Source organism: Desmodus rotundus, chromosome 13, assembly GCF_022682495.2.
Source record: "Desmodus rotundus isolate HL8 chromosome 13, HLdesRot8A.1, whole genome shotgun sequence".
Taxonomy (NCBI): Eukaryota; Metazoa; Chordata; class Mammalia; order Chiroptera; family Phyllostomidae; genus Desmodus; species Desmodus rotundus.
In genome coordinates, this window is record NC_071399.1 from 44,821,829 (window position 1) to 44,849,308 (window position 27,480).

At 37.2% G+C, this 27,480-nt stretch overlaps 1 protein-coding gene across 5 annotated transcripts in view; it reads right to left on the reverse strand.

The window, feature by feature from the left end:
- The window catches only part of RNASEH2B (ribonuclease H2 subunit B), an 87,215-nt gene that overhangs the window by 48,087 nt on the left and 11,648 nt on the right, over positions 1-27,480 (reverse strand). For all 5 annotated transcript variants that reach the window (XM_053916616.1, XM_053916617.2, XM_024569935.3 and 2 more), the window contains 3 exons: positions 4,666-4,737; positions 2,691-2,798; positions 32-108 (listed from right to left, as the gene is read on the reverse strand). In XM_053916616.1, coding sequence (XP_053772591.1) covers positions 32-108; positions 2,691-2,798; positions 4,666-4,737 — 257 coding nt within the window. The remainder of the gene's footprint in view (positions 1-31; positions 109-2,690; positions 2,799-4,665; positions 4,738-27,480) is intronic.

Genomic DNA, 27,480 nt, shown 5'->3' on the forward strand with positions numbered 1-27,480 from the left:
CTGAGACACACCAACCAGGGTAGAAACTCACCTCTTTGTCAGCCTTTATAAGGTAGTGGAGAAGCAGAAATAGAGGGTCCATGGGTGTAGCAAAGTGGAGAAGACCTCCTATAGATTAAAAAAAGAGAACAAATGGAATTAATGTATGAAAAAACAATCTAGTCATTTTATCTTAATTCAAATGTAGAAACAATTAATTGACAACTGTATGTGAATTTTCAAATATAGAAGTTCTCCTTACACAGGCCCAAGATTCTATGTGATTCTCTCAAAAGGCACAATGTGGTCCATAAGATTTTATTCCAAAGAGCTTCAAATCCCTATGTGTGGATGAGACTCAAGACACTGAAATCAATCTTCAACTTTTCATTTCTCTTTTGAAGTAATTTTTAACAGAGGTCTTCCCCACTGCTCCATAAAGGCAAGGACTAGAGGAAATATGGACAGAATATTAACCACGCAAACACAGGAAACCTATATAAAGCCTATCTGTAAAGCTACAGTAAAATGTAATTTCCTCTGCTTTTGAGTACAAAGCTATTTGGAAAGCAATAGAATTTTCTCTGTGCATAGTTCCTTCTATGGTCTGTGGGTTCACAGATCTGACTTACTAATGACTTGAAGTTCAGAAGGTTGTTACCCACCCCAGACCCAATCCCATCCTCATACCCCAAAGAAAAAAGCAAGAGGGTATGAGTCTAATAACTGAACATAAGAAACTAGAAACTCTGCAGGAAGATTAATCGTGCTCTCCAGGCTGAAAGGAAAAAGGCAAATCAAACACACTAACCCAACTACTCCCCGCTTTTCTTTCCTCTATCACACTTCACTCCCAGTATCCTCTTCCAGACTTCCTCTTCCACAAAAATAAATCAGAAGAGAAATTTCATCAAATAGAATAATACACAATTAATTTATCTCCATATTTATTATTTTTATGTCAGAAAATACATTTACTTACTTTTATTCTCTAACAGACCAACCTACTTATATATCTAAGAAATTCTAACCCTAAATTATATACAAGAATACATTTCATAGTAAGAAAAAAATCAAGGAATTTCATATTATGATATCAGATGACTTTTTTTAATCCTCATCCAAGGACATCTTTTCATTGCTTTTAGAGAGAGAGGAAGGAAGAGAGAAACATTGATGAGAGACAGAGACAGAGACAGAGACAGAGACAGAGACAGAGAGTGAGAGAGAGAGAGAGAGAGAGAGAGAGAGAGAGAGAGAGAGAGAGAGAGAGAGAAGCCTTGATCAGTTACCTCCATACATGCCTGGTCCAGGGATAGAACCCACACCTTATGTATGTGCCCTGACCAGTAATTGAACCTGCAACCTTCCAGTTATGGGACAATGCTCCAACCAACTGAAGCACACAATCTAGGGTGACTTGTTTTTTGAAGTAGAGGAGAAGTTTATAAAAACAACCTGTCAGGTTCTCTAAGTTTATTTTATATAAGGCATCTATTACATTCAGAAGTTAGGAATAGGTTTCTAGGTTTGAAAACAGTATCCTAGTGGTCAGTCTTAAAAACAGCTCTTTAAGGTTAAATTTTGCAAAAAGACAATAATGAAAACAGCAGGTACCTTTGCTGTGAATCTAAAACTACTCTACTTAAAACAAAACAAAACAAAAAAAACAAGTAAGCACAGTCCAGTCCAGAAGAAATTATCAATATTTTCCAGTTCTATCTGGATATTACCATGTTTTTCTAGCTAGACCAGCTGCAAGTGTGTATGTTACATTAAAAGTTGGAACTCTTATGTACTGCCAAATGAACAAGCACGGTAGCAAAAATAGAAGGGAATACCAGACTATATCTAGACTACCACTGTTCTTTGGCAACTAAACACTACTTTAATTCCTCTCATACACATATGTACATAAAATTTATCACTAGCATAAAACCCTTCTTCTGGAATGTCTTAGAAGAAAGGCAAAGTGACCTTCATACCTTAGCACGAAGTAGCCATATACACAGTCAAAAGAAAAACAGCATTCTCTGGGAAGAGTGAGAATAGTCAGAGGGAATGCAGAGTGCCTCAACTATGCCATGACACCCTACCCTCATGCCCAACACCCTCACTCTCAGATCCATCAGAAAAACATGTGGTATCCTTTTTCCTTCTGAGCCAACACTACTCCAAATTAAAGGAACATTAAAAGAAACAGAACTTTGGTGTTGGGGTGTGTGTGTGTGAGTTTGGGAGAGGGTGGCAGCATTAATTCATAAAACAAAGCATTAAAAAATCTTTGTCATATTCTATTCTATTTTAGAAACTACATCAGTATCTATTTTCAAGGAAATAAGATGTTAAAAACGTGAAAATCCTTAAACGTGGCCAACAGTAGAGCGAAGCATTTCTAGTCAAGAAAATGTGCACTCCATGGTACGAAGATTATCTGCCTTCTGAAAAGAATGTTAAGTGTTTAAAGTCATTAGTTAAAAATTTCTTACCATCTAAGATACATTAAGTATCGATATAAACTTGCTCAAATTATCTTTCCTTTCTCCTTGATTTCTCCTTGATTAAACCCTACATTGATTCCAAGGAAAAAAAAAAAAAACATTAACCAGACTCCAAACCAGGAGAAGAGACTGGTACACCTGTGAAGGATGGAAAAGCTAGTGCTAGAGTATGTTGTTCAGTTAATGGAAATGTGTAAACTGGTCACTTACCTGATTGAACTGATTGATTTATAAGCCATGAATGGTGTTTTTCCTTGAAAACTTTTATTTCAAACAGCTGCTGTAGACACATATTGAACAAGTAAAGGGCTCCTTCCCCTGTGAAGACAAATCTGTTTTTTATTTGTAAGTTTTCACACACAAAATATCAAGACTATCCAATAGTACTGAGGAATGTTCCTAAAACAAACATAAACATACACAGATGTATATTCTCTACAAAATGACTCTAAGGAAAGCTTATATCTATTATATACAGATACTTGTTTTCCAGTTCTATAAATAAAAGGCAAATTATTTAACTGTTTCTAAGCCTCTTACTGAATCCTCCATCAGACCAGGAGGGAAAACCCATTCTTAAAGTACCCAAACCTGATGGTTCAGACAGATGAACTGAGCTGGCATGTTGATCCCAGACTCCACGACAGTGTGTGGCTACCCATACACAGGGAACAAGATGGAAACAGAGCCTGCAGACCCTGACAACCTGTTCTGAGTGAAAAAGGAAAGGACCCTCTAATGCATAAAATGTTTTTTCTAAACATAGAGAAATCAAGGACTTTGAATCGATTTCTACCACATGCTGGGCTTGTGCCATTGGGGAAGTTATGCAAATCTTTCTGCACCTGTTTTCATATCTGTAAAAGGGGAGCAATAGTGAACCTACTTCACAGGGTTTTTATAAGGATTAAAAAGAGAATACAATGCAAAGTTCTTAAAATAGTATTTGGCACAGAGTAAATGCTCAGCAAATGTTAGTCTTTATTTCTTCCATAGTTAATGTAGCAAATACAAAACATTTGTTCAAACCTCTGTTGCCTATGGACATTTAGATAAAAAAGAAATTTTCAAGAAGCCTGAAATTTCTGTACTTTTACTTTTGTTAAACGCTTTATAACCTTTGCTGCTACCAAGTAACTCTCACCTCAACTTAGTCTTATGTGTAATTAAGAGCTCTAAATAATATAGTGGACAAATTATATTCAATTTTATTTTGAGAAAAAGAAAACTAGAGAAAGCTAAAATTTTTATCTTTTGTTGCTTCTATTTTATGTTTTGACAACAATAACAACAAGAAGGCACTACCTACTGGCTTCCCCTTGCTTTTACTATTCAGCATTATAGTCACCAGAAGAATGCTCTAATTTTCTAAAATTAGAAAAAACATTAAAAAATTAACAATAAACTTTTAACACAAATCTTATAAAATAAGTTCATTAAAGAACAGTACCATATTGAAGTAAATATCATTAATATTACTACATATTTATAGTATATTTTAATCATTATTGCCAAAAATTAGAAGAAAAACAAAAAATACACTGAATAAAAAGTTAAAATAAAATTACTTCTGATAAAATATATCTTTAATATACAATGCTTTTAATACAAAAGATTCATCTCTTGAAAGGGAAAAATATACTTTCTGGTCAGATAAAAACGATACTGCTCATAATCTTGGCATGCCACGTAAAAGCCTTCTTTTCCAGCCCCACCCCCTGTGATTGTTTATATTATTTATAGGAGACTAACTACTCTAAGAAAAGTTGGCTTAAGTAAGCCAAAGAAAATTAATGTTTTCAGAGAGAAATCAAACATGCTACTTTGTTTAGTCATCATTTCTGATGAATGAACAGGTCTATGGATTAAAATTTACTTATTTTTTATTTAATCTTTATTGTATTTTTTTACATTATCTTTTAGTCCCTTTATACCCCCTCCCCCAGCAATCACCACACTGTTGTCCATGTCCATGAGTCCTTTTTCCTTTTTGCTCAATCCCTCCACCCCCTAACCTCCCTCCTACCACCAGCTGTCATCCTGCTCTCCATCTATGAGTCAGTCCCCATTTTAGAAGCTATTCAGTTAGAATAAACATACAAAGGCAAATTAGCCACAGTGTTCAAAAAATGTTCAAGTTACTGTTATCAGAAGGGAAGAAAAGAGAAGCTGAAAAAGAACTTACCTGAACATGGGTTAACTAACTTTACAAACATAAGCCCAGTTTTCATCTTGTTTGAAGCATCTTTCAAATATTCTGAAAAGAAATGATGAATTTGTAAAATTAAGACATTTGTTCTATTGTTCTAATTTATCCTGATTTTCTTTCTTTTATTTATGATTTTTATTTCTAAAAATTTTAACTCAATTCTATTGCTTAGGAGCTGTGTAATTTAGAGCAAATTACCAGTTTCTCTGTAAAGTGCAGTGGGGTTCTAGGTTATTTTATTTTATTTCTTTGAGAAGTAATGAGGAACAGAACTCTATGGCCTGAGTTACAACTCTGGTTCAATCAACTACTTGATAGTTTCGTCACCTTGGGCAAATTCTTCATATCCTGTCTCAATTGTCACATTAATAAAATGATAACATATATACTTGCATTTCAAAGGATTAAATTAGTAATCTGCTGAAAGTTCTTAACATATTTAGACAAAGAGAAACACATAATATAGTTACAATTACTAGTATCATTTTATCATCATTATGAAATAGAACATTTTAAAAATAAATATTTCCATAACATTTATATATTTGCCCCTAATTGTGATTACCTAACCTTGTCCTCTGCCCATTTTTCTAGGGGGTATTCCCCTTTCTCTTACTACTTTATGAGGAGTCTTTATACAGTAACAATATGAACTCTGTCATACTTAAAAAGGCCTTCTCTTTCTCAAAATTATATTTTCTTCTAATACGTTTAGATTATATCTTTAACCTATCTGGAATATATGTGGGCATATTATAAGGAACAGATCCAACTTTACTCTTATAGTCCAGTTGTACTAACACCATCTACTACATGGCCCGTAATTAAAATAATTCCTTTATGCTAAATGTTTAAAATACATTTATAAGCCTGTCAATGGACATTCTATTTTGATCCATAATTTATGTCTATGTTAACATTAGTACTTCAATATTTTAATTATAGCTTTAAAATACATTTTAATATATTGTGAGGTAAATCCCTTCATAATGTTTCCTCTATAATATTTCAATGGCATAATTTTAATCATATAGTTTAAAACATAAAGACCATGCCAATTTTATTTATAACACCTCTATACTATTTGAGTGGCATATTCATATAACTTATTTAAGGAAGAATCTCTCTCCAAAGAAACCAGGGGACTCTGACTAATAAGGGAGTAGAACAACAAACTACCAAAGAGCAAATCAAAGCTTTTGGGAAGGAAGAGAACTTTTAGTCACTTCCATTTTCTGGCCCCCACTCCCTTCACCCCACTTCAGATCTTCATAAACATATTTATGTAGAGCAAGCATGTTTAGAAACTGGCTTACTCATAAATGTTTAAAATATAACTTTTTTCCTTAAAATAATAGTGGCATTAAATTTATAAAGAAAAATACTGTAATTTTAAGATTCCTACTTGCAATCACTTGGAATAACAGGAACCTAATTTACCCTCCCGCCTGATGCAACCAAAAATAAAAAGACAAAAATATAAAAAACAACTATTTGCAAGACAATGGACTCTGAGAGATGGGAAACAAATAAAGTGAGCCTGTGATTGCCCCAGCTCACTACCTTGATAATTTCCAGGCCATGGAGCAGAACAAGAGAACCCAGGTGAAGCCTGGCAGACTCCTTGAGTTGAACAGAGGAAGCTGAGAGTTCTGGAGACACCATGGCTACAGTTCATAGGTCAGAATACAAGAAAGGAGAGAGATACAAAGAAAGAAAACCCCAGAGATCTGCAAAGGATACTGATCAGTGCATGAATATGATATAACTACCAGAGGCTGGGAGAAAAACCATCAGAACATATTAGATGGAATAGTATCTCACATTCACTCAGGACCTTGAATTGGGCCTATTCCCAGACACACTAGAAAACCTCATAATTCAGACGGATTGGGTAGAGTCCTTAAAAGGGTCTTGCCTTAGTAATATGGAACAAGTCACTGTACTAAAAGCTGTTCTGATTCTAATGAACTAATTTTAAAAGTAAAACCTAAAGAATCAAACTGTGTCCCAGAAAGAAGCTCAAGATTACTTATAGGACTACAAATATATTCATCAGCCAAAAGAGTAAAATTCACAATGTTTGGCATCTAATCAAATATTACTAGGCATTCAAAGAAGCAATAAAAGATGGCCTATAGTAGGAAAAATAAGGAAATCAATTATTGAGATATGGATATTGATATTAGACACAGATGTTAGAATGAACAAATTAAGAGCATTAAAAACAGTGTTCCTCATATACAAAAAGTTAAGTAAAAACAGAACATTTTTTTCAGAAGACCCAAGTTGAAATGGGATTAATGGCAGAAGATTAATGAACTTGAAGACATAGCAATAGAAACTTTCTAAAATGAAAACACATTTAAATTAAAAATAAAAATAAAAAGTATCAGTGAACTGTTGGACTTTAAGCTTCCTAATAATGTATATGTAACTGCAGATTCTGAAAGGCAGGGATGGGGAAAGAAAAAAATATTTGAAGGAAAGCATGGTTGAATATTTTCAAATGTGATGAAAGCTAGAAACCCACATATCCAAGACGTTCAATAAACCCAAAGAAACAGGAATAAAACTATACATCAGAATAGTTCGAAACCAGCTATAAAGAGAAAATCTTAAAAGCAGAGGAAAAAAAGATTATGAACTGAGGCACAAAGCTAAAAGTAACAGTAAATTTCTTGTTGAAAACAATGCAAGTCAGAAGGCAACAGAAAAACATCTTTAAAGTACTAAAAGAAAACATGATGGACACAGGGAGTATACCCTTGAAAAACGAAGGTGATAAATTGATTTTTTCAGACATATAAGAGCTGAAAGAATCACCGACAGACCCACATTACAAGGAATGTTAAGGGAAGGCCTTCCAGCAGAAGAAATATAACACCAGATGAAAATATAAATCTTAACAAAGGAATGAGGAACATTGGCAATGGTGACTGCAGGAGTAAATAAGAATTTTATTATTTAAATTTCTTCAAAAATCAATGACTAAACAAAAATAGTTATAATTTGGTGCAGAGTTTATAACATATATATAAATAAAATGTATGAAAACAGCAAGTAGGAACAAAATGAAAGCATATTATTGTAAGTTTCTAATGCAATATGGGAAATAATGTAATATCACTTGAAGGTAGATAGATTGAAATATATGTAAAATGAAGCCACTAAAAATTACAGCAGCCACTAAAATTTTTAAAAAATGGTGTCACTAGCAAGACAACAAAGGAGATGAAATACAGTCATAAAAAATATGTAATCTGAAAGAAGGTAGAAAGGGGGTAACATAAGTACAAAGAACTGGTGAGACAAATAGAAAACAAGCAGCAAGTTAACAGAATCAAACCTATCCATGTCAATAAACACATTCAATGTAAATGTCCTGTACACCAAATTAAAAGTCAGTGATTGGCCCTGGCCAGGTAGCTCAGTTGGGTAGGGGATTGTCCTGATATGTCAAAGTTGCAGGTCTGATCCCCAGTCAGAACACATATAAGAAACAACTAATGAATGCATAAACAAGTGGAACAACAAATCAATGTTTCTTTCTCTCTTAAATCAATAGATAATTTTTTTTTTAGAGGCAGTAACTCTCAAATTGGATAAAAAAGTAACAAAAATTTTTTCAAAAGGTAAGATAAAACTACAGGGTGGGGCAGAAGTAGTTTTACAGTTGTGCATATGGAAAAATACAATAATTATAAATAATACAAGAATAAAATGTGTTTTGTGTACTCAACAACTGTTCACCTACTTTTGCCCAACCCTGTATACTCTGCCTAGAAGAAACACATTTTAAATATAAAGATTAAAAGCAAAATGAAGGAATAAGATGTGGTGTGCTTCTCATGCTAACAGTAGTTAAAAGAAAGATGAAATGACTCTGTTAATAAAGAAGATTATTTGCAGGGATAGGGAAGGTCATTTCATAATGATTGAAGGCTCAAGAAGAAATAATCCTAAATGTTTATGTTCACAAATAGAGAGCTTTAAGAAGTACAAAGTAAAAACTGATAGAACCCTTTGCTCCATTTCTAATTCCCGGCAACCACTAGTCTTTTCCATCTCTGTAATTGTCAACTTGAGAAAGTAAGGAACCACACAGATTCAATTTTAAGACAGTTTTAAGCCTTTCATTCCTGAAACCTGTAAGAAAATGTAAAGGATACATTTTAACACTGCTAAGAACTTCCTCCCAAAAAGAAAACAGGTTATGGTTTTCTTTCCTTTTGTCCTTTGCTGTTTCTCAGCATCAGATAACTTCACCATTCAGGGTGTAGAAAAGGGGACATCTCTCTTCTTTCGCAATACACCTTTATTTTAATTTTTTTTTTAGGGTGTGAAAATCATGGCATTTATTTGTATTCAAGAGGCAGCACAGCGCAGGTAAAAGAGCACAATAGTGAGAATAAAGAATGCTAGTTATGTCCCTCTCTTTCCCTCTCTAACTCAGCAGTATTGCCATATTCCCCATCTGCCTGAGCCCCATTTCCCACTTTCCCAAATATATCAAGAAATGATATATTTCTTGAAGATATCAAAGTCAAAGGTGCAGAGCAAATATTCTGTCGTATTTTTTACTTCACATTGTTTATTGCTCAAATACAGTTGTCTCCATTTTTCCCCCAACACTCCCCCCAACTCCAGCCATTCTCAACTCCCACCCTTGATTCTACCTGCCTTTGATTTTGTTCATGTGTCCTTTATACATACATGTTCCTGAAAACTCTTCCCCCCTTTCCTCTCATTATCCCCTCCCAACTCCCCCGTCGCTTTGTTCTTTATTTCCATGCCTCTGGTTACACTTTGCTTACTTGTTTTGTTGATTAGGTTCACCTATAGGTGAGCTCATATGTGTTTTGTCTTTCAGGGCCTGGCTTATTTCATTAGCATAATGCTCTCCATGTCCATCCATGCTGTCACAAAGGGTAGAAGCTGCTTCTTTCTTTCTGCTGCATGGCATTTCATTGTGTAAATGTACCATAGTTTTTGATCCACTCATCTACTAATGGGCTGTTTCCAGCACTTGGCTATTGTAAATAGTGCGGCTTTGAACGTAGGGGTGCATCAGTTCTTTTGAACTGGCATGTCAGAATTCTTAGGGAATAATCTCAGCAGTGGAATTGCTGGGTCAAAAGGCAGTTCCACCATATTAATTTTTTGCAGAAATTCCATACTGTTTTCCACAGTGGCTACACCAGACTGCATTCCGACCAACAGTGCACTAGGGTTGCCTTTTCTCCACATCCTCACCAGCACATGCTGTTTGTTGATTTATTAATGATAGTCATTCCTACAGGTGTGAGGTAGTATCTCACTGTGTTTTTAAGTGCATCTTTCTGATGGCTAGTGATGTTGAGCACCTTGTCATGTCTATGGCCACAAGAAAATTAAAGTACCTAGAAATAAATTTAACCAAGAAAGTAAAACACCTGGTCTCAGAAACTATAGGCCACTGAAGAAATAAACTGAGGAAGATAGAAATAAATGGGAGCATATACCATGTTCATGGACTGGAAGAAGTAACATCATTAAAATGTCCGTACTACTTAAAGTAACTTATAGATTCCATGTAATCTCTATTAAAATACCATTGGCATTATATCACTGATCTACAACAACTACTCCAAAAATTTGTATGGTACCACAAAAAACAATGAATAGCCTCAGCAATGTTGAGAAAGAAGAAAGTTGGAGGGATCACAATACTTGATATAAAACTTTACTACAAGGTCAGTGTAATCAAAACAGCCTGGTACTGGCATAAAAACAGACACATAGGTCAATGGAACAGAATTGAAAGCCCAGAAATAAACCCAAGTCTCTACGGTCAATTAGTATTTGACAAAGGGGGCACAAGCATACAATGGAGTAAAAATAGTCTCTTCAGTAAATGGCGTTGGGAGATCTGGACAGCTACATGCAAAAAAAAAAAAAGAAGCTAGACCACCAACTTACACCATTCACCAGAATAAACTCAAAATGGATAAAAGGTTTAAATAAGTTGTGATACCATAAAAATCCTAGCAGAAACCACAGGTAGTAAAATTTCAGTATTTTTGCTGAAATAACTCCTAGGGCAATGGAAATTAAAGGGGAAAAAAATAAACAAATGGGAGTAAAGAAACCATCATCAAAATGAAAAGGGTACCAACAGTACGGGAGAACATATTTGCCAATGATACAACCGACAAGAGTTTAATCTCCAAGATATATAAAGAACTCATATGATTCAACACCAGGAGGACAAACAATCCAATTAAAAAATGGGCGAAGGACCCGAATAGCCACCTCTCCAAGGAGAATATACAGATGGCTCATAGACATGAGTCTACTCTCTTTTATTCAAGAAACATAAAATGCATTCCACAAATGTGAGCCAAATACCATTTAAAATTTTCTAGAAGCCACATTACCAATAAGTCAAATAAATTTCAGTTATACGTTTAACCCAATGATATATTTCTTGAAGATGTCAATTTTGTTCATCTTTTCAAAAGAGTCAACATTTGCCTCATTAATTTTTCTCTGTTTTACTATTCTTAACTTTGTTTATTTCTGCTCTAATCTTTATTTCCTTCCTTCTACTTACTTTGGATTTGTTGGTTCTTCTTTTTCTAGTTTCTTAAGGTAAAGATTAAGATCTTTTTTAACACAGAGCAATGTATGTTGCTCTAAAAACTGTCTTACCTGTATCCCTTAGGTTTTTGATATATTGTGTTTCATTTTCATTCATTTTAAAGTACTTCCTAGTTTCCTTTATAATTTCTTCTTTGATCCATTGTTTATGTATGCGTATATTGTTTAATTTCCACATATCTGTGAATTTCCCAAATATCCTTCAGTTATTGCCTTGTTTTTACTTCACTATTTTTGAAAAGCATAGTTTGTATATTTCATGCCTTCAAAATTTATTGAGGTTTGTTTTATGGCCTAGAATATGATGTGTTCAGGGGAACGTTTCATGTTCACTTGAGAAGAATGTGTAGTCTACTGTTGTTGAGGCCTTGTTGGTTTTTATAGGGTTGGTAAAGTTTTCTATTTCCTCAATAATCCTTTTCCTAATTGTTTTATCCATATTGAGGATGGGTTATTAAAATCTCCCACTACTATTGTTCAATAATCTACATCACCCTTGAATTCTGTCAGTTTTTGATTCACATATTTATGACTCTCTTATGAGGTATATGTATGTTTATAATTGTTATATCTTCCTAATAAACTAACTTTGTTTTCATTATAAAATATCTCTTTATGCTCAATAACAATTTTTGTCTTAAAGTCTATTTCATCTGATATTAGCCACTCTAACTCTCCTTTGATTACTGTTTGCATAGTACAGCTTTTTCCATGTGTTTATTTTCAACCTATTTGCATTTTTTAATGTAAAGTATTTATCTTATAGTTAGCATAGAGTTGGTTCATGCTCCATCCCATCAATCTGCCAATTTTGGCATTTAATAAGAATGGTTAAGGTATTTACATTCCATGTAATTACTGAAAAGGTAGGGTTTACATCTGCCATTTAAACCTCTCTGTTCTCTATATATCATATAGTTTAGTTCTTCTAGTCCACAATTAATGTGTTCTTTTATAATAAAAAGATATTTTCGAATTAGGTCGGGAAGATGGCGGGAAGATAGGTGGAAGCAGAGTCCACTTCCCTTCAACACCAGTGAAACACCTAGCTGATCTGAGGAGCAGAGCAAAAGCCAAATGTATTCCAGCATATATGAAGATCGGAGACCAAAAATAGAGGACAGTGTAAGATCTGACGGTAAGAAGAGTGCTTAAGGACAATAAGGTCCCTGGGACCAGCGTGGGGACCAGCGTGGAGACCAGGGCGACTGAAGCCCCAGGCCCGGGCGCAGGGTCTGCTGCAGGATTCTTGGGAGAGAGCCAGGCTGAGCTGTGTGAGCAGCTAGGTGTTTGTATGGACCAGAGGGGCTTGAATAGGAAGAAGTGCTCAAAAAGAAAAAGAAAATGGAGGCACTCAGGGGCTAGTTAGAGAACTCTCAGCAGCATCCTCCCCCTCTGGCAACCCTGCCCCCTCAGCCCTTGAACTGTGAATGCAGGATAAGCAGCCCCAGCACTCACCCAGTTGAGCGCACCCAGATTAGCAGACTGGCTGCCCACACCTGAGACCCCGGAAAAGTGCCACACCTGAAACCTCGGGTGGGTGCGCACCGGAAGCAGAGGCTAGCTGTCCCACACACAGGCCCAAGGCGGCTGACCAGCTGTCAGCGCGAGACTCAGGCCCAAAGGAGCAGATCAGCTGATCAGCGGCCTGGCTGCCAGCGAGGGACCACACCTAAAAGAACCAGTTCTGAACAACTCCTACCAATCTCCTGCGCACAGAGCCCTGCAGGGCCTACTGGCTCTCTAGGACTAAGGCAGAACACCCAGAAGAGGGGAGCTGCAGGGCAAGGAGAGACTGAATTCCCCGGAAAGACTTGACCCAGGAGGGGGCTGAACTACCCCATAGCAGCATCGAGAGACCCTAGCATCTAAGACAGCAAAGAGCAGGGAGGGGGAGTGTGAGTTGCCCCTAATTGGTGCAACTCAAGGACAGTACAACTGGTGAACTAAAGGCTTAGTGGGGAGCAGAAGGACCCTGAGGAACTGTACTACAGGCTGAAAACAGCGAAGAGTGTGACTCAGGAAGGGAGAAAAGTGAAACCAATCCTTCCAACCACCCACTCCCGTTTCACAGACAGGAAGACAAGCAGAACTAACCTGACCTGTTTAAACCAAGCAGAAGACTTTTTCTTTTCTTTTTTTCCTTTTCTTTACTCCCTTCCCTCAGAATTCCTTCTTCCTTTCTGTCCTTTCTTTTTTTATTCCTTCTTCCTTCCATCCTTTACCTTTTTTATTCCTTCTTCCTGACTTTTTATTCTTTTGTTTTTTGTTAAAATTCCCTCTTATCTTGTCTCTGATCTTTCTTTATTCCTTCTTCCTTCCTTCCTTTCCTTTTCTATTCCCTTTTTCCCTCCCTTCTTTTTTTTTTTCATCTCCCCACGCCCCTTTCCCTTTATCCCACAGGTGAGACAATAAAACCTGGAGTGCTGAAAAGACCAGAGTTAGACCGTGTTACACCCATAAACGTCAGCGCAAGACCAGTGAGCAAAGGAGATTAAGGAGACAGCACCACTGAATCGAATTGGCATTCTACCACAGAAGTTCATACCGTAAACGAAGGGAGTCAGAACAGATCAATTTAAGAAACAGAGGCTAACGAGAGGAGTCTCAGAAACAATGGGAAGACAAAGAAACAATCCCCAAATGAAAGGAAAGGAGGAAGCCTCAGAAAGAATGCTAACTGAAAAAGAGGCAAGTCAACTAGATACTGAGTTCAAAGCAAAGGTTATCAGGAAGCTCACTGAGCTCTCTGAGCTCAAAGAGAACTACCAGAAACTACAGGGAAACTACAATGAACTCACTGCAAACTATATCAACATGAAAAAGTAAATAGAAACTATCAACAAGGGCCAAGAGGAAATGAAGAATACAATTTCTGAATTGAGGAACACAGTAGAAGGAATGAAAAGCAGACTTGATGAAGCAGACCATTGGATCAGCGAGCTGGAGAACAAAGTAGAAAAAAACACCCAGAATGAGCAAGAAAAGGAAAAGAGGCACAGAAAGAATGAAGAGGCAATAAGGGAAATGCAGGACAACATGAAACCTAACAATATCCGTATAATAGGAATACCAGAAGGAGAAGAAGAAGAGCAAGGGATAGAAAACCTGTTTGAAAAAGTAATTATGGAAAATTTCCCTAATCTGAGAAGAAAAAAAGTCACCCAAATCCAGGAAACACAGAGAGTCCCAAGCAAGAAGAACCCAAAAAGGGCCACTGCAAGACACATCATAATTAAAATGGCAAAATTCCAAGACAAAGAGAGGATCTGAAAGGCAGCAAGGGAGAAACAGGAAGTAACATACAAGGGAGCCCCAATAAGGTTAGCAAGTGACTGACTTCTCAATGGAAACGCTCCAAGGCAGAAGAGAATGGCAAAAAATATTCCAAGTAATGAGAACCAGGGGCCTGCAACCAAGACTACTTTACCCAGCATGGCTCTCAATCAAGATAGAAGGCCAAATAAAGAGTTTCCCAGACAAAAGAAGTCGAAAAGATTACAGCTCCACCAAACCAGCTCTGCAAGAGATGCCAAAGGGACTGCTTTAAGGAAAGGAACACAGGTAGGAAAAAATGGCAATGAATAACTACCTATCGATAATAACCTTAAACGTAAATGGATTAAATGCTCCAATCAAAAGACATCGAATAGCTGAATGGACAAGAAAACATGACCCACACATAGGCTGCCTACAAGAGACCCATCTCAAGACAAAAGACCTACACAGACTGAAAGTGAAGGGCTGGAAACAAATTTTCCAAGCAAACGGACCGGAAAAAGGAAAAGCAGGGGTAGCAATACTCATCTCAGACAAAATAGACTTCCAAAGAAGGGCCATAAAGAGAGACCCATAACGTCACTTCATAATACTCAAAGGAAGAATCCACCAAGAAGACATAAACATTGTAAATATATACGCACCCAACATAGGAGCACCCAAATATATAAAGAAAATCTTGGAGGACTTCAAGAAAGATATTGACAGCAACACAATTAGGGTAGGGGAGTTTAACACCCCACTGTCAAAAATGGACAGCTCTTCCAAACAAAATATCAACAAGGATATTGTGTCACTTAACAATACCCTACATAAAATGGACTTAACTGATATGTATAGAGCTTTTCATCCCAAAGAAGCAACATACACATTCTTTTCAAGTATACATGGAACTTTTTCAAAGATAGACCACATGATAGGACACAAAGCAACCCTCAACAAATTCAAGAAAATTGAAATCATGTCAAGCATTTTCTCTGACCACAAGGGACTGAAACTACAAATCAACCCCAAAGGAAAAAACCCAAAACAACACTCTAAAACATGGAGACTGAATAGCATGCTATTAAAACAATGAATGTGTCAAGAACGAGATTAGGGAAAAAATCAGAAACATTCTGGAAACAAATGACAATGAACTCACAACAACCCAAAACCTATGGGACACAGCAAAGGCAGTCCTGAGAGGGAAGTTCATAGCAATACAGGCCTACCTTAAAAAGATAGAAACATTTTAAACAAACAACCCTATCCGAAGCCTACAAGAACTCGAGGAACAACAACAAAGACAGCCCAGAGCAAACAGAAGGAAGGAAATAACCAAGATCAGAGCGGAGTTAAATAATATAGAGACTAAAAGCACAATTCTAAGGATCAATGAATCCAGGAGCTGGTTCTTTGAAAACATAAACAAAATCGACAAGCCTTTAAGTAGGCTCATCAAGAAAAAAAGAGAGAGGATCCAAATAAACACAATTAGAAATGAAAGAGGAGAGATTACAACTGATACCACAGCAATACAAAGGATTGTAAGAAATTACTACGAAGAAGTGTATGCCAAGAAATTTGAACACCTAGGTGAAATGGACAGATTTCTAGAAAAATATAATCTTCCAAAACTGAATGAAGCAGAACCAGAAAATCTGAACAGACCAATAACAGCAGACGAAATTGAAGCAGTCATCAAAAAATTCCCAATACACAAAACCCCTGCACCATATGGTTTCACGGGTGAATTCTAAAAAGCACTTAAGAAAGAGCTAACCCCTATCCTTCACAGACTATTCGAAAAAATCCAAACTGATGGAAGACTCCCGAACTCTTTTTATGAAGCCAGCATCATCCTAATCCCAAAACCAGATAAAGACACAATGAAGAAAGAAAACTTCAGGCCAATATCGCTGATGAACATAGACGCTAAAATTCTCAACAAAATATTGGCAAACCACATCCAGCCATACATTAAAAAGATCATCCACCATGACCAAGTGGGATTCATCCCAGGGATGCAAGGATGGTACAATATGTGCAAATCAATAAACATAATACATCACATGAACAATAGCAAAGACAAAAATCACATGATCATATCAATAGATGGGGAAAAAGCATTTGATCCGATACAGCATCCATTTCTGATAAAAACACTCAACACACTGGGAATAGAAGGAGCATTCCTCAACATAATAAAGGCCATATATGAGAGACCTACAGGCAACATCATACTCAATGGACAAAAACTTAAGAGCTTTCCCATTAAGATCAGGAACAAGACAAGGATGCCCTCTCTCACCACTCCTATTCAACATAGTATTGGAAGTCCTAGCCACAGCAATCAGACAAGAAAAAGCAATAAGAGGCATCCAAATTGGAAAGGAGGATATGAAACTGTCACTGTTTGCACATGACATGATAGTGTACATGGAAAATCCTATAGACTCCACCAAAAAACTACTCGACCTAATAAATGAATTTGGCAAAACAGCTGGATACAGAGTCAATACTCATAAATCAAAGGCATTCCTGTATACCAACAAGGAAACTGCAGAAACAGAAATCAGGAAAAAAATCCCATTTGATACAGCAACAAGAAAAATAAAGTACCTAGGAATTAACCTAATCAAGGAGGTAAAAGACCTGTACTCAGAAACCTACACAACACTGAAGAAAGAAATTAAGGAAGACAGAAACAAATGGAAGCATTTACCATGCTCATGGATTTGAAGAATTAACATCATCAAAATGGCCATACCACCCAAAGCAATTTATAGATTCAATGCAATCTCTATTAGAGTACCCATGACATATTTCACAGATATAGAACAAACATTTCAGAAATTCATATGGAACCATAAACGATCCCGATTAGCTGAAACAATTTTGATGAAAAAGAACAAAGCAGGAGGGATCACAATTCCTGATATCAAACTGTATTACAAGGCCACTGCAGTCAAAACCGTCTGGTAGTGGCATGAAAACAGGCACATAGACCAATGGAACAGAACAGAGAGCCCAGAAATGAACCCGTCTTTATGGTCAATTAATATTTGACAAAGGAGGCAGGAGCATGAAATGGAGCAAAAACAGCCTCTTCAACAGATGGTTTTGGGAGATCTGGACATCTACATGCAAAAAAATGAAACTCAATCACCAAATGACACCATACACAAAAATAAATTCAAGATGGACAAAAGACTTAAGTATAAGTCGTAACACCATAAAAGTCCTAGAGGAAAACACGCAGCAACGTCCTCACAGGCACATCCCCTAAAGCAAGGGACATAAAGGAAAGAATAAACAAATGGGACCTCATCAAAATAAAAAGCTTCTGCATGGCGAAAGAAAACAGCACCAAATTACAAAGAGAACCAACTGTATGGGAAAACATATTTGCCAGTAATACCTCAGACAAGGGCCTGATCTCCAAAATGTATAAAGAACTCACATGACTCCACTCCAGGAAGACAAACAACCCAATTAAAAAATGGGCAAAGGAGCTGAACAGACACTTCTCCAAGGAAGACATACAGAGGGCCCAGAGACATATGAAAAGATGCTCAGCATCACTAGCCATCAGAGAGATGCAAATTAAAACCACAATGAGGTACCATCTCACACCAGTCAGAGTGGCCAACATAAACAAATCCACAAACAAATGTTGGAGAGGATGCGGAGAAAAGGGAACCCTAGTGTACTGTTGGTGGGAATGCAGCCTGGTGAGGCCACTGTGGTAAACAGTATGGAATTTCCTCAGAAAACTAAAAATGGAACTGCCCTTTGACCCAGCAATTCCGCTGCTGGGATTATACCCTAAGAACCCTGAAACACCAATCCAAAAGAACCTATGCATCCCAATGTTCATAGCAGCACAGTTTACAATAGCCAAGTACTGGAAGCAACCTAAGTGCCCATCAGCAAATGAGTGGATCCAAAAACTATGGTATATTTACACAATGGAATTCTACGCAACAGAGAGAAAGGAGGAGCCTTTATCCTTTGCAACAGCATGGATGGAACTGGAGAGCATTATGTTAAGTGAAATAAGCCAGGCGGTGAGGGACAAATACCATATGATCTCACCTTTAACTGGAACATAATAAATAGAAGAAAAAAAGCAAACAAAATATAACCAGAGACATTGAAGTTAAGAACAATCTAATAATGGGAAGGGGGGAGTGGGGAGGGGACAGTGAGGAGAGGGGATTACAGGAACTACTATAAAGGACACATGGTCAAAATCAAGGCGGAGGGTGGAGGTAGGGGAGGGAGGGGGGTTCAGCTGGGGTGGGGTGGAGGGATGGGGAGAAAAGGCACACAACTGTAATTGAACAATACAAAATTAAAATATAAAAGAAAATAAAACTTAAAAAAAAACATATTTTCTAGTGTACCATTTTAATCGCCTTGTTTCTTTTAGTATATTTCTGGGAGAGTTATTTTCTTAGTGGTTGTCTTAGGAATTACAATTAGCATCTTAACCTACAAAACTATAGTTCAGATTAATAACAACTTAAAAATTTCAATAAATATAGGAATTACCTGTAATATATTCCTTTTCATCCTCACTCTTTGTGCTACTATTCTATAAATTACATCTCTATATAAGCCCATTAAGTTTTATTATTATTATTGTGTTATGAAGTTGTATTTTAAATCAAATAGGAAAAAAAGAATTACAAACACAAATACGGTGTATTATTTTTTATATTTATCTATGTGTTTATGCTTCCCAGTGCTCTGTATTCTTCATGTGGATTAAAGTACCATCTGGTGTCTTTTCCTTTCTATCTAAAGGATTTTTTATGATTTTTATGGGTCAGGTCCACTAGTAATGAATTCTCTCAGTTTTTGTTTACATGAGAATATCTTAGCTTCTCCATCAGTTTTGAAGGAGAGTTTTCTAATATATAGAGTTCCTGGTTAAGTGTGTTTTTCTTTCAGCATCTTAATTATGTCATACAATTAACTTCTGGCTGCTATGGTTTTACATGAAAAGTCAGCTATTCATTTTCCAGAGCATCCTTCACTTGACATACCATTTTCTACTGCTGTTTTCAAGATTCTCTTTTGCCTTTAGCTTCTGAGAGTTCGATTATGGTATGTGGAGGCATGGGTCTCTTTTAGTTTATCCTACTTAAAGTGTGTTGAGCTTCCTAGATGTGTAGATTAATGTTTCTTATCAAATTTGGTAAGTAGTTGGCCATTAATTCTTCAAATATTCTTTTTGACCTTTTCTCTCTTCTCCTTTGGGACTACTGTTATACATATGCTAGTATGCGTGATGGTGCACTATAAGTCTCTGAACTGTGTTAACTTTTCCTAATTCTATCTGTTCCTCAGGTTAGATAATCTCAATTAATCTGTCTTCAAGTTTTTTGTTTCTTTGCTCTGCTAGCTCTTGAGCATAATAGTGAATTTTTCATTTCAATTATTATACTTTTCAACTCCAGAATTTAAATATTTTCATATATTTATACCTCTCTTTATTGACATATCTATTTTGTGAGACCTCATTGTCACACTTTCCTTTAATTCTTTCAACAAGGTTTCCTTTAGTTCTTTGAGAGTATGTATAATATCTAATTAAAATTTTTATACAATAGGTCCAAAATATGGGCCCCTTCAGGAAGTTTCTATCATCTCTTCCCCCCACCTTTGAATGAGCCACACCTTCCTGCTTCTTCATGAATCTCATACTCTTTATTTGAAAACTGAACATTTCAGATAGAATAATAATGTGACAATTCTGGATATCACACTCCCTCCCTCTACTCACCAATATTTGTTGTTGTTCCTTTTTGTTATCATTGCAGTTATTGCTGTTTGTTTAGTGACTTGTCTGGACTAATTCTATAAAGTATACATTTTCTGTGGTAAGCAACTACTGACAGCTCAGTTAGCTTAATGGTTAACTAACTATAGAACCAAGATTTCCTTAAGTATTGTGAAGCAGTAAATCTCCCAACATTTGCTGAGAGGTTCTGCCAGTGTGATGGGGTATAACTTCAACACTTATGCACTTTAATCTTCTGGCTTAGCTTTTAATTATTGCTTGCCCAGGGCCTCAAAGTCAGTCAGAGGTGAGAGATTAGGGTGCTTTCAGGTCTTTCCTGGGCATGTACACAACCATTCATATGTGTACAGCCTTCTAATTCCTTAGAATATGTCAGAGCTCCTTAAAGCCCCTACCTAATATTTTATTGCCCTATTTTCTTTTTGAGCACTGTCCCCTCAGCAGCTGATATATTAAACAAGTGGCACTGATTATTTCTGACTAAGACCTTGTGGATAGGGTTTTCCTGCAGAACAAGTTCTGAACTCCATCAAGGCCAAGTGATAGCAATGCTCTGTGACTGGGACTTTTCAAGGGAGCTGTGAGACAGGTCAAATAGGGATAATGTTCCAAAGAATGAGACTTCTGAGGAGTTCCAAATAAGGCCTGCCTCATCCAGTGGTTGCAAGGCAACTGGTTTTTTACAAGTACCATGTTTTCAACACTGCTGGTTTTCAAGGCTGCTGCAGACTTGAGCAGAGGGAGATGGGAACAGTTCAATTTATAATGCCATGATCTCTGCTTAATGAGATTCAGCAATTTTTTTCTTGAATAAACACTAATTTCAAGAGTTCTGAAAAACTTGATTTTGGCCATCTTTTTCAATGTTCTCATTACTTTTATGAATTTACCCCCACCAGAATATGAAGCTTTAGTATAAAAAAGAAATCCTATTGCTGTAACACTGCTGCTAAGTTTCTTAGTCTATACATGGCCTAAGACACACAAAATTACCCATGACTATAAAGCCTCTATCAAATCTAGAATTTTTAATTTTCCTTTACATGAGGAAAACCCTGGCTCATCCTTGGGCTGTTTGTTCTACACCCTCTAGACTTGGAAGGTACACCCTTTTTTCTAATTTTTACCTGCATCTAACACAGCTGAATGATAACTACATAAATTAGCGGGGAAATCTAGTTTTAGAATAATGGTGAAGAATCAGAAAAGGAAGAGGGGTGAGTGTGGAAAGAGGTTCTCCTCTATAAACCTACTTTGAACTAATGCTTATTTCTTTAACAGTATCAGCATAGGAAGTACACAATATCTGGAGTCTGACATGTGCACAATCCAATTGCAGCGCTTCTCCTTACTCAGCAGTATGACCCTGAGCAAGATATTCAATCTTTCGGTGACTCAGTTGTTTCACTTTTAAAATGGGTATAACAATAATTATTTTACAGGTTTTTGTGGGGAACCGTTCCAAGCGTGGGAAATGTGCCTCAGTCCCCACTTGGAAAACCAGTGGGGAGCGAGGTTGGTGGGCAGGACCCACGTCCATGGATAAGTTCTCCAGGGGGAAATCAGGCCTGCATTGTACTTAGACTGCTATGAGACTTGCTCTTGCTAAAAAACTCCCTCACCCTGAATTGAGGAAGCAAATGTTTACTGAGTATCTTTATCTTCCCAGAATCTAGGCTAGACCCTCCAGGTGTGGGACATAGCCCTTTCAACCATTTACATTGCAAATGTCCTCCTTTGATGTATTCAGTGACTTCCTCTCCTGTGTCTGCAAAGATAACCACCCAAAACAAACCTTTGTATAGTAAAGGGGACCTCTGATGTTAAGGGCCTCAAAAACCTATAAAGGCTGGTCACCCCAAGGCTCTTGGCCCTCCCCCCTTGAGGGAGTGGCCGAGGCACTGAGAGGTGCTCTCCTCTTGAGAGAGTGGCCGCGCAGTCCCTTTTCCCCCACAGGACGTCAGTAGTCCTTGTGTATGTGTATTGGAATACTGAAACCTCAACAGCAGATCTTGCGGGACGAGATCTGCGTCAGGTTTTTGTTAGGCTTTAATAAAATATTTATGAAAGAGCCTAGAACACGTAATTAGCATGTTCTAGAATCTCAATTAAGAATCATTTTTCTTTCTCTCAACTACATGGAAACATTAAGAATATGCAGAGAATAGTAAGATCAACATATAGAAGTCAAAAATCCCAAGAACAGAATTACCTGAGGGCCTAACAACTAGCTTTTAAAGAAGAGGTAAGTTAGGACCAGTATATCCTTTTAAAAAACATAAAACAGAATGTATTTTATGTGCAAAAATCAAGGTAACATATAGCAAAGTACCTAGCAGAGTTTCCAGCACATGGAATACACTCAATAAATGTTATATAAATGTGTTGTTCAATTTTACAAAGAGCAAGTTTTGATACTTAATGAACAGAACTTCATTTATCTAGAAAATTTACTCATGTGAATCACTTTTTTAAAACTCTGCTGAGTAAAATAAGACTTCACATTGTATTTTTTAAAAGAGTAAGCTTTACACTTTTAAAAAACTGTTTTCTCTTACATAACAGATGACACAAGCCATGCTTGCTAAGAGTGTTTTTACAAAAAAAGAAAAAATTCACACAAATCAGAAGCAGGTACTCATTCTTTGGAGCCACTTCTAATTAAATAGTATCTTAAACTTCCCAATTACCTCAAGCCCTGTCATTCTAGCTTTTTATGTCAAACCAATTCTATATCACTTTTCCTATTGTCTCTGTGTTCTCTGTAAAGATTAAATTTTGTGTCCCACTTGTCAGCATTAATCTAGCAGCAACTCTTCCACCTGGTTATTATCCTGATCTAATTACCTCAACAAAACTGACTGCTACTTTCTTGACATTTGACTATAAAAGAAAATGTACCATGACAAATATGTAACTCTGTCTAATGAATGTAAATAACAAATTCTAATACTTATCAGGCATATATACTATATCCAGTCAAATGTTGGTTCTCGAATGTCTTCCATCTCAATTTGGTCTGCAACTAAGTTGTTCACAGAAAAAATGTCTCAGTTGTCAAATAAAACTTCAGTTCTTGAGCCAACAACACTTTCATGCTGCTACCTGTATGATCAGTCACGTATCTCTCAGTCAACAAATGTAGGAGAGAATGCATTGAGTAGGAGCCAGTCGACCACTAAACCTCCTGTTGTTAACATCTCAGGAAATTGTGCTGTGAATTATTTTAATGGTTTTTGCTGCTGTTGCTGCTTATTATTATTAAAATACAGTAAGTTAACATGGGTCCTAAGAAGATTAGTGATAGAAGCCATATGAAAAGGAAAGTTTTGAAAACAATGATAGAGCTTTAAAAAGAAATAATTGTAAGTATGATAGATGTGTTCATGTGTCTGATCTGGCTACTGAGTATGGCATGGTGAAATCAGTGATTAGCACAATTTTAAAACATAAAGAGTGCAGATGTTGCTAAGGGTGTGAAGGTGCTCACAAAACAAGTCCATGCAATTGAAGAGGTAGAATAATTGTTGTTGATTCGGATAAATGAAAGCAATTAGTTGGGGATAGCATTTTGGAGGCAAGGATACGTAAAAAAGCGAAGATGCTGCATGCTGACCTCCTCAAAGACAACCCTGGAATGAGTGCTGAAACTGATTTCATTTCAGGCTAGTAGGGGTTGGTTTGATAAACTTAAGAAAAGTGGCATTCATTCTATAGTGAGGCGTGGGGAGGCTGCCAGTTCTAACAAAGTAGCTGCTGATAATTCTGTGACTGGATTTCAAGAGTACGTAGAGGCTGATGGATTTGTTCCCCAACAAGTGTTTGTGATGAGAGAGGCTCTTCTGGAAGAAAATGCCAAAGAGGACATACATCACACAGGAAAGTGACTGCCAGGACACAAGCCAACAAAGGGCAGGTTGATAGTACTGTTGTATGGGAATGTGAGTGGGGACTTTAAATTGAAGCCTCTAATCATCTACCATTCAAGAAAAGTAATGTCATTAAAAACAAGTTGAATGTAATGTAGAGGGTAATAGCAAAGCTTGGGTAACCAGGCAATTTTTTATTCAGTGTATTCATGAAGTGCTTGCCCCAAGTGTGAAGAAATATCTCTGGGAAAAACAATTGTCACTCGGGGTACTTCTTGTAAAGGTCAATGCCCTGCCCACTCTCCAGGCTTGGAGGCCAAGTTGGTGGCGTAGTACAGCTTCATCACTGTTAGGTTCTTGCCCACAACTCCTCTCATCCCACCCATGAACCAGCAGGTCATTTCTAGTGTTAAGAAATTCACAAAGGCACTGTTTCAGAGGTGTTTTGAAGTGACTTCTGAAACTAATTTAACCCTCAGGGACTTCTGGAAGGAATATTTAATATCCTCACCTGCTTGAGCCTCACAGATAAAACAGGGGTCAGGGAGGGAGAAGTATCTTCCAGGACCATGCAATCAGCGTGGAAGAAACTGTGGTCTGAGTCTGTTGCTGAAAGAGACTTTGAGGGCTTTGAAGGTGATGTCTGCTGTGGAGGATATTGTGTCTCTAGACAAGTTCATGGACTTGGAGGTGGATGATGATGATATAGAGGAGTTGGTGGAGGCCCACAACACTGAGCTGACCACGGAGGAACTCCCAGACCTCCAGAGGAAACAGCAACAGATGGCAGTTGAGGGGCTCTCATGAGAGGAGGAAGAGGGAAGGGAGGGTATTACTACTTCACTAATCAAGGAAATGCTTAGGAAACGGGGAGAAATGAGAAATATCACCCTGACAAAGAAGTAGCAAACCATGCAATAAACTTGTGCAATAACAATGCAGTGTTTCAGGCAAGTGTTAAAACACATGGAAAAACAAACATCACTGCATTAGTTTTTAGTGAGACAGAGACCCAGGAAGCCTGAAGCAAGTTCCAGTGGGACAAATATGCAAAAGAGAAGAAGAACCTGAGAGGAACAGCTGCCTGTTTTTATGGAAGGGGACACCCCTTCCAAACAGTAATATCCCTCCTCTCCATATTCAGTCATCAACAGCTCTCAACATTAAGGTAAGTTCTAGCATATGCAAATTTTCATTTTTTACTATACGTTGGATTTACTTTTTTATTAAGTATTTATTTACATTTCATGTACTTTTTGTTTTTAAAGTATTTATTTATAGGTTAAATAGTACCTTAGACAGGTACTGTATATAAGAAAGCTTAAAACAGGAAATCATTGGGGATCTGGAATGGATTAATCCAATTTATATTATTTCAAATGGGAAAAAATGATTCAGTTTTCAATCTAATTGCTTTCCAAACAACCTTCCAGAACAAATTAAGTTCGAGGACCAAAGTTCCACTGTACCAGGCAATGTCCTATATATGTTATATAATGTAGTCCTCATAATATTTCTATAGGGTAGGTACTACTTTAATTTCCACTTTTTTGGATGAGAAATTTGTCCAAAGTAAAGAAGCCTGTCTAAGGTCACAGAGCTATCCAAATACACACACACACACACACACACACACACATCTAAGATTTATATCAGGCAACAATCATTTTAAACTGTTACACTTTACAGACACTCTTAACCTCAAGTCCCATCCTTCTGAACTGAAAAAACACAAACTGCAGTTCTGAAGCACAGTAAGTATCTTGGTCTGACTGTTCTATGACACAAATATCTCGAATTCATCTTTCCTCCTTCTTCTGTCTTACTCAGACTTGAGAAACTGAGAAACAGAGCATCATCTAATCAGCTGCCCCAACTTCAATCTAGGCAGTATCCCACACTGCCAGGTCTGCAGGAGAAGAAAAAGAATAGGGTGTGGGTGGGGCAATGGGGAATGTGAGAAAGAGACAAAGGCAGGATAAAAAAATACATAAAGGATGAGAGAAGTCTGTTGTAGAATACAGGAAACATCAAGTGATAAAAACAGAAAAAGACTGACCAATGACAAGAAAAGAAAACCCATCTTCCTATAAAAGACTACAATATCTACACATAGCTGCATACACCCCCAAGTTATCTGTGACACTTTACTGCTTCAAAATTAGGATACATAGCATGTATCAGCAGCACATAGACTTAACCACTGTAATTTTGAAAAGTTAGTCATGAAGTACAAGCCAAACAAGGACACTATTTATCACCAACAGACTATATAATATGGGTTGTTGTACAGCTGATATGAAGTTGTCTATCAACCAGTTTTTAAACTTGGCAGCTTTCCCTTTTCCTTCTCTTAATTTAAACAATTCTGGCCAATATACAGGTGTAGGAAGATACACTTTGCCTCCTTGCACAACCAAAACAAGGACAACAACAAATTTAAAAAAATAAATAACCAGAACTGCCAGAAAATAGAACTGTATGGAAGTCCGACTACCAAGGAGTTAAAGAAGAAACATTCATCCAGAATGGTAGGAGCGGCTGAGATGGGCAGCCAAGGCGTAAAGGACTCATGGCGAGGTGGCAGCTGGAGGACCAGGAGAGGCCGCTTCTGGCAGAGCAGGCAGTCCCACATTTGCGTGTGGATAAACCAGAAGGAACAACTCAGGAAATGGACATATCACACAACTCAGGGTTCCAGTGTGCAGAAATAAAGCCTCAAAACCTCTGACTGAAAAAGCCTGTGGGGTTGAGGCAGCACGAGAAACTCACACCCTCACAGAGGAGTTCATTGGAGAGACCCACAGGGTCCTAGAACATACACAAACCCACCCATCCAGGAATCGGCACCAGAAGGGCCCAATTTGCTTGTGGGTAGTGGAGGAAGTGACTGAAAGAAAGCCTGTGAGAGCTCAACAAGTGGCATTGTTCCCTCTTGAACCCCTCCCCCACAGACAGCACCACAACGCACAACATGGGTTGCCCGGTCCTGGCAAATACTTAAGGATCTGGCCCTTACTATGTAACAGGCAAATGGATAAAAAATATATGGCCCAAATGAAAGAACAGATCAAAGCTCCAGAAAAACAACAACTAAGCGATGAAGAGATAGCCAACCTATCAGATGCAGAGTTCAAAACACTGGTAATCAGGATGCTCACAGAAATGTTTCAGTATGGTCCCAAAATAGAGGAAAAAGTGAAAGCT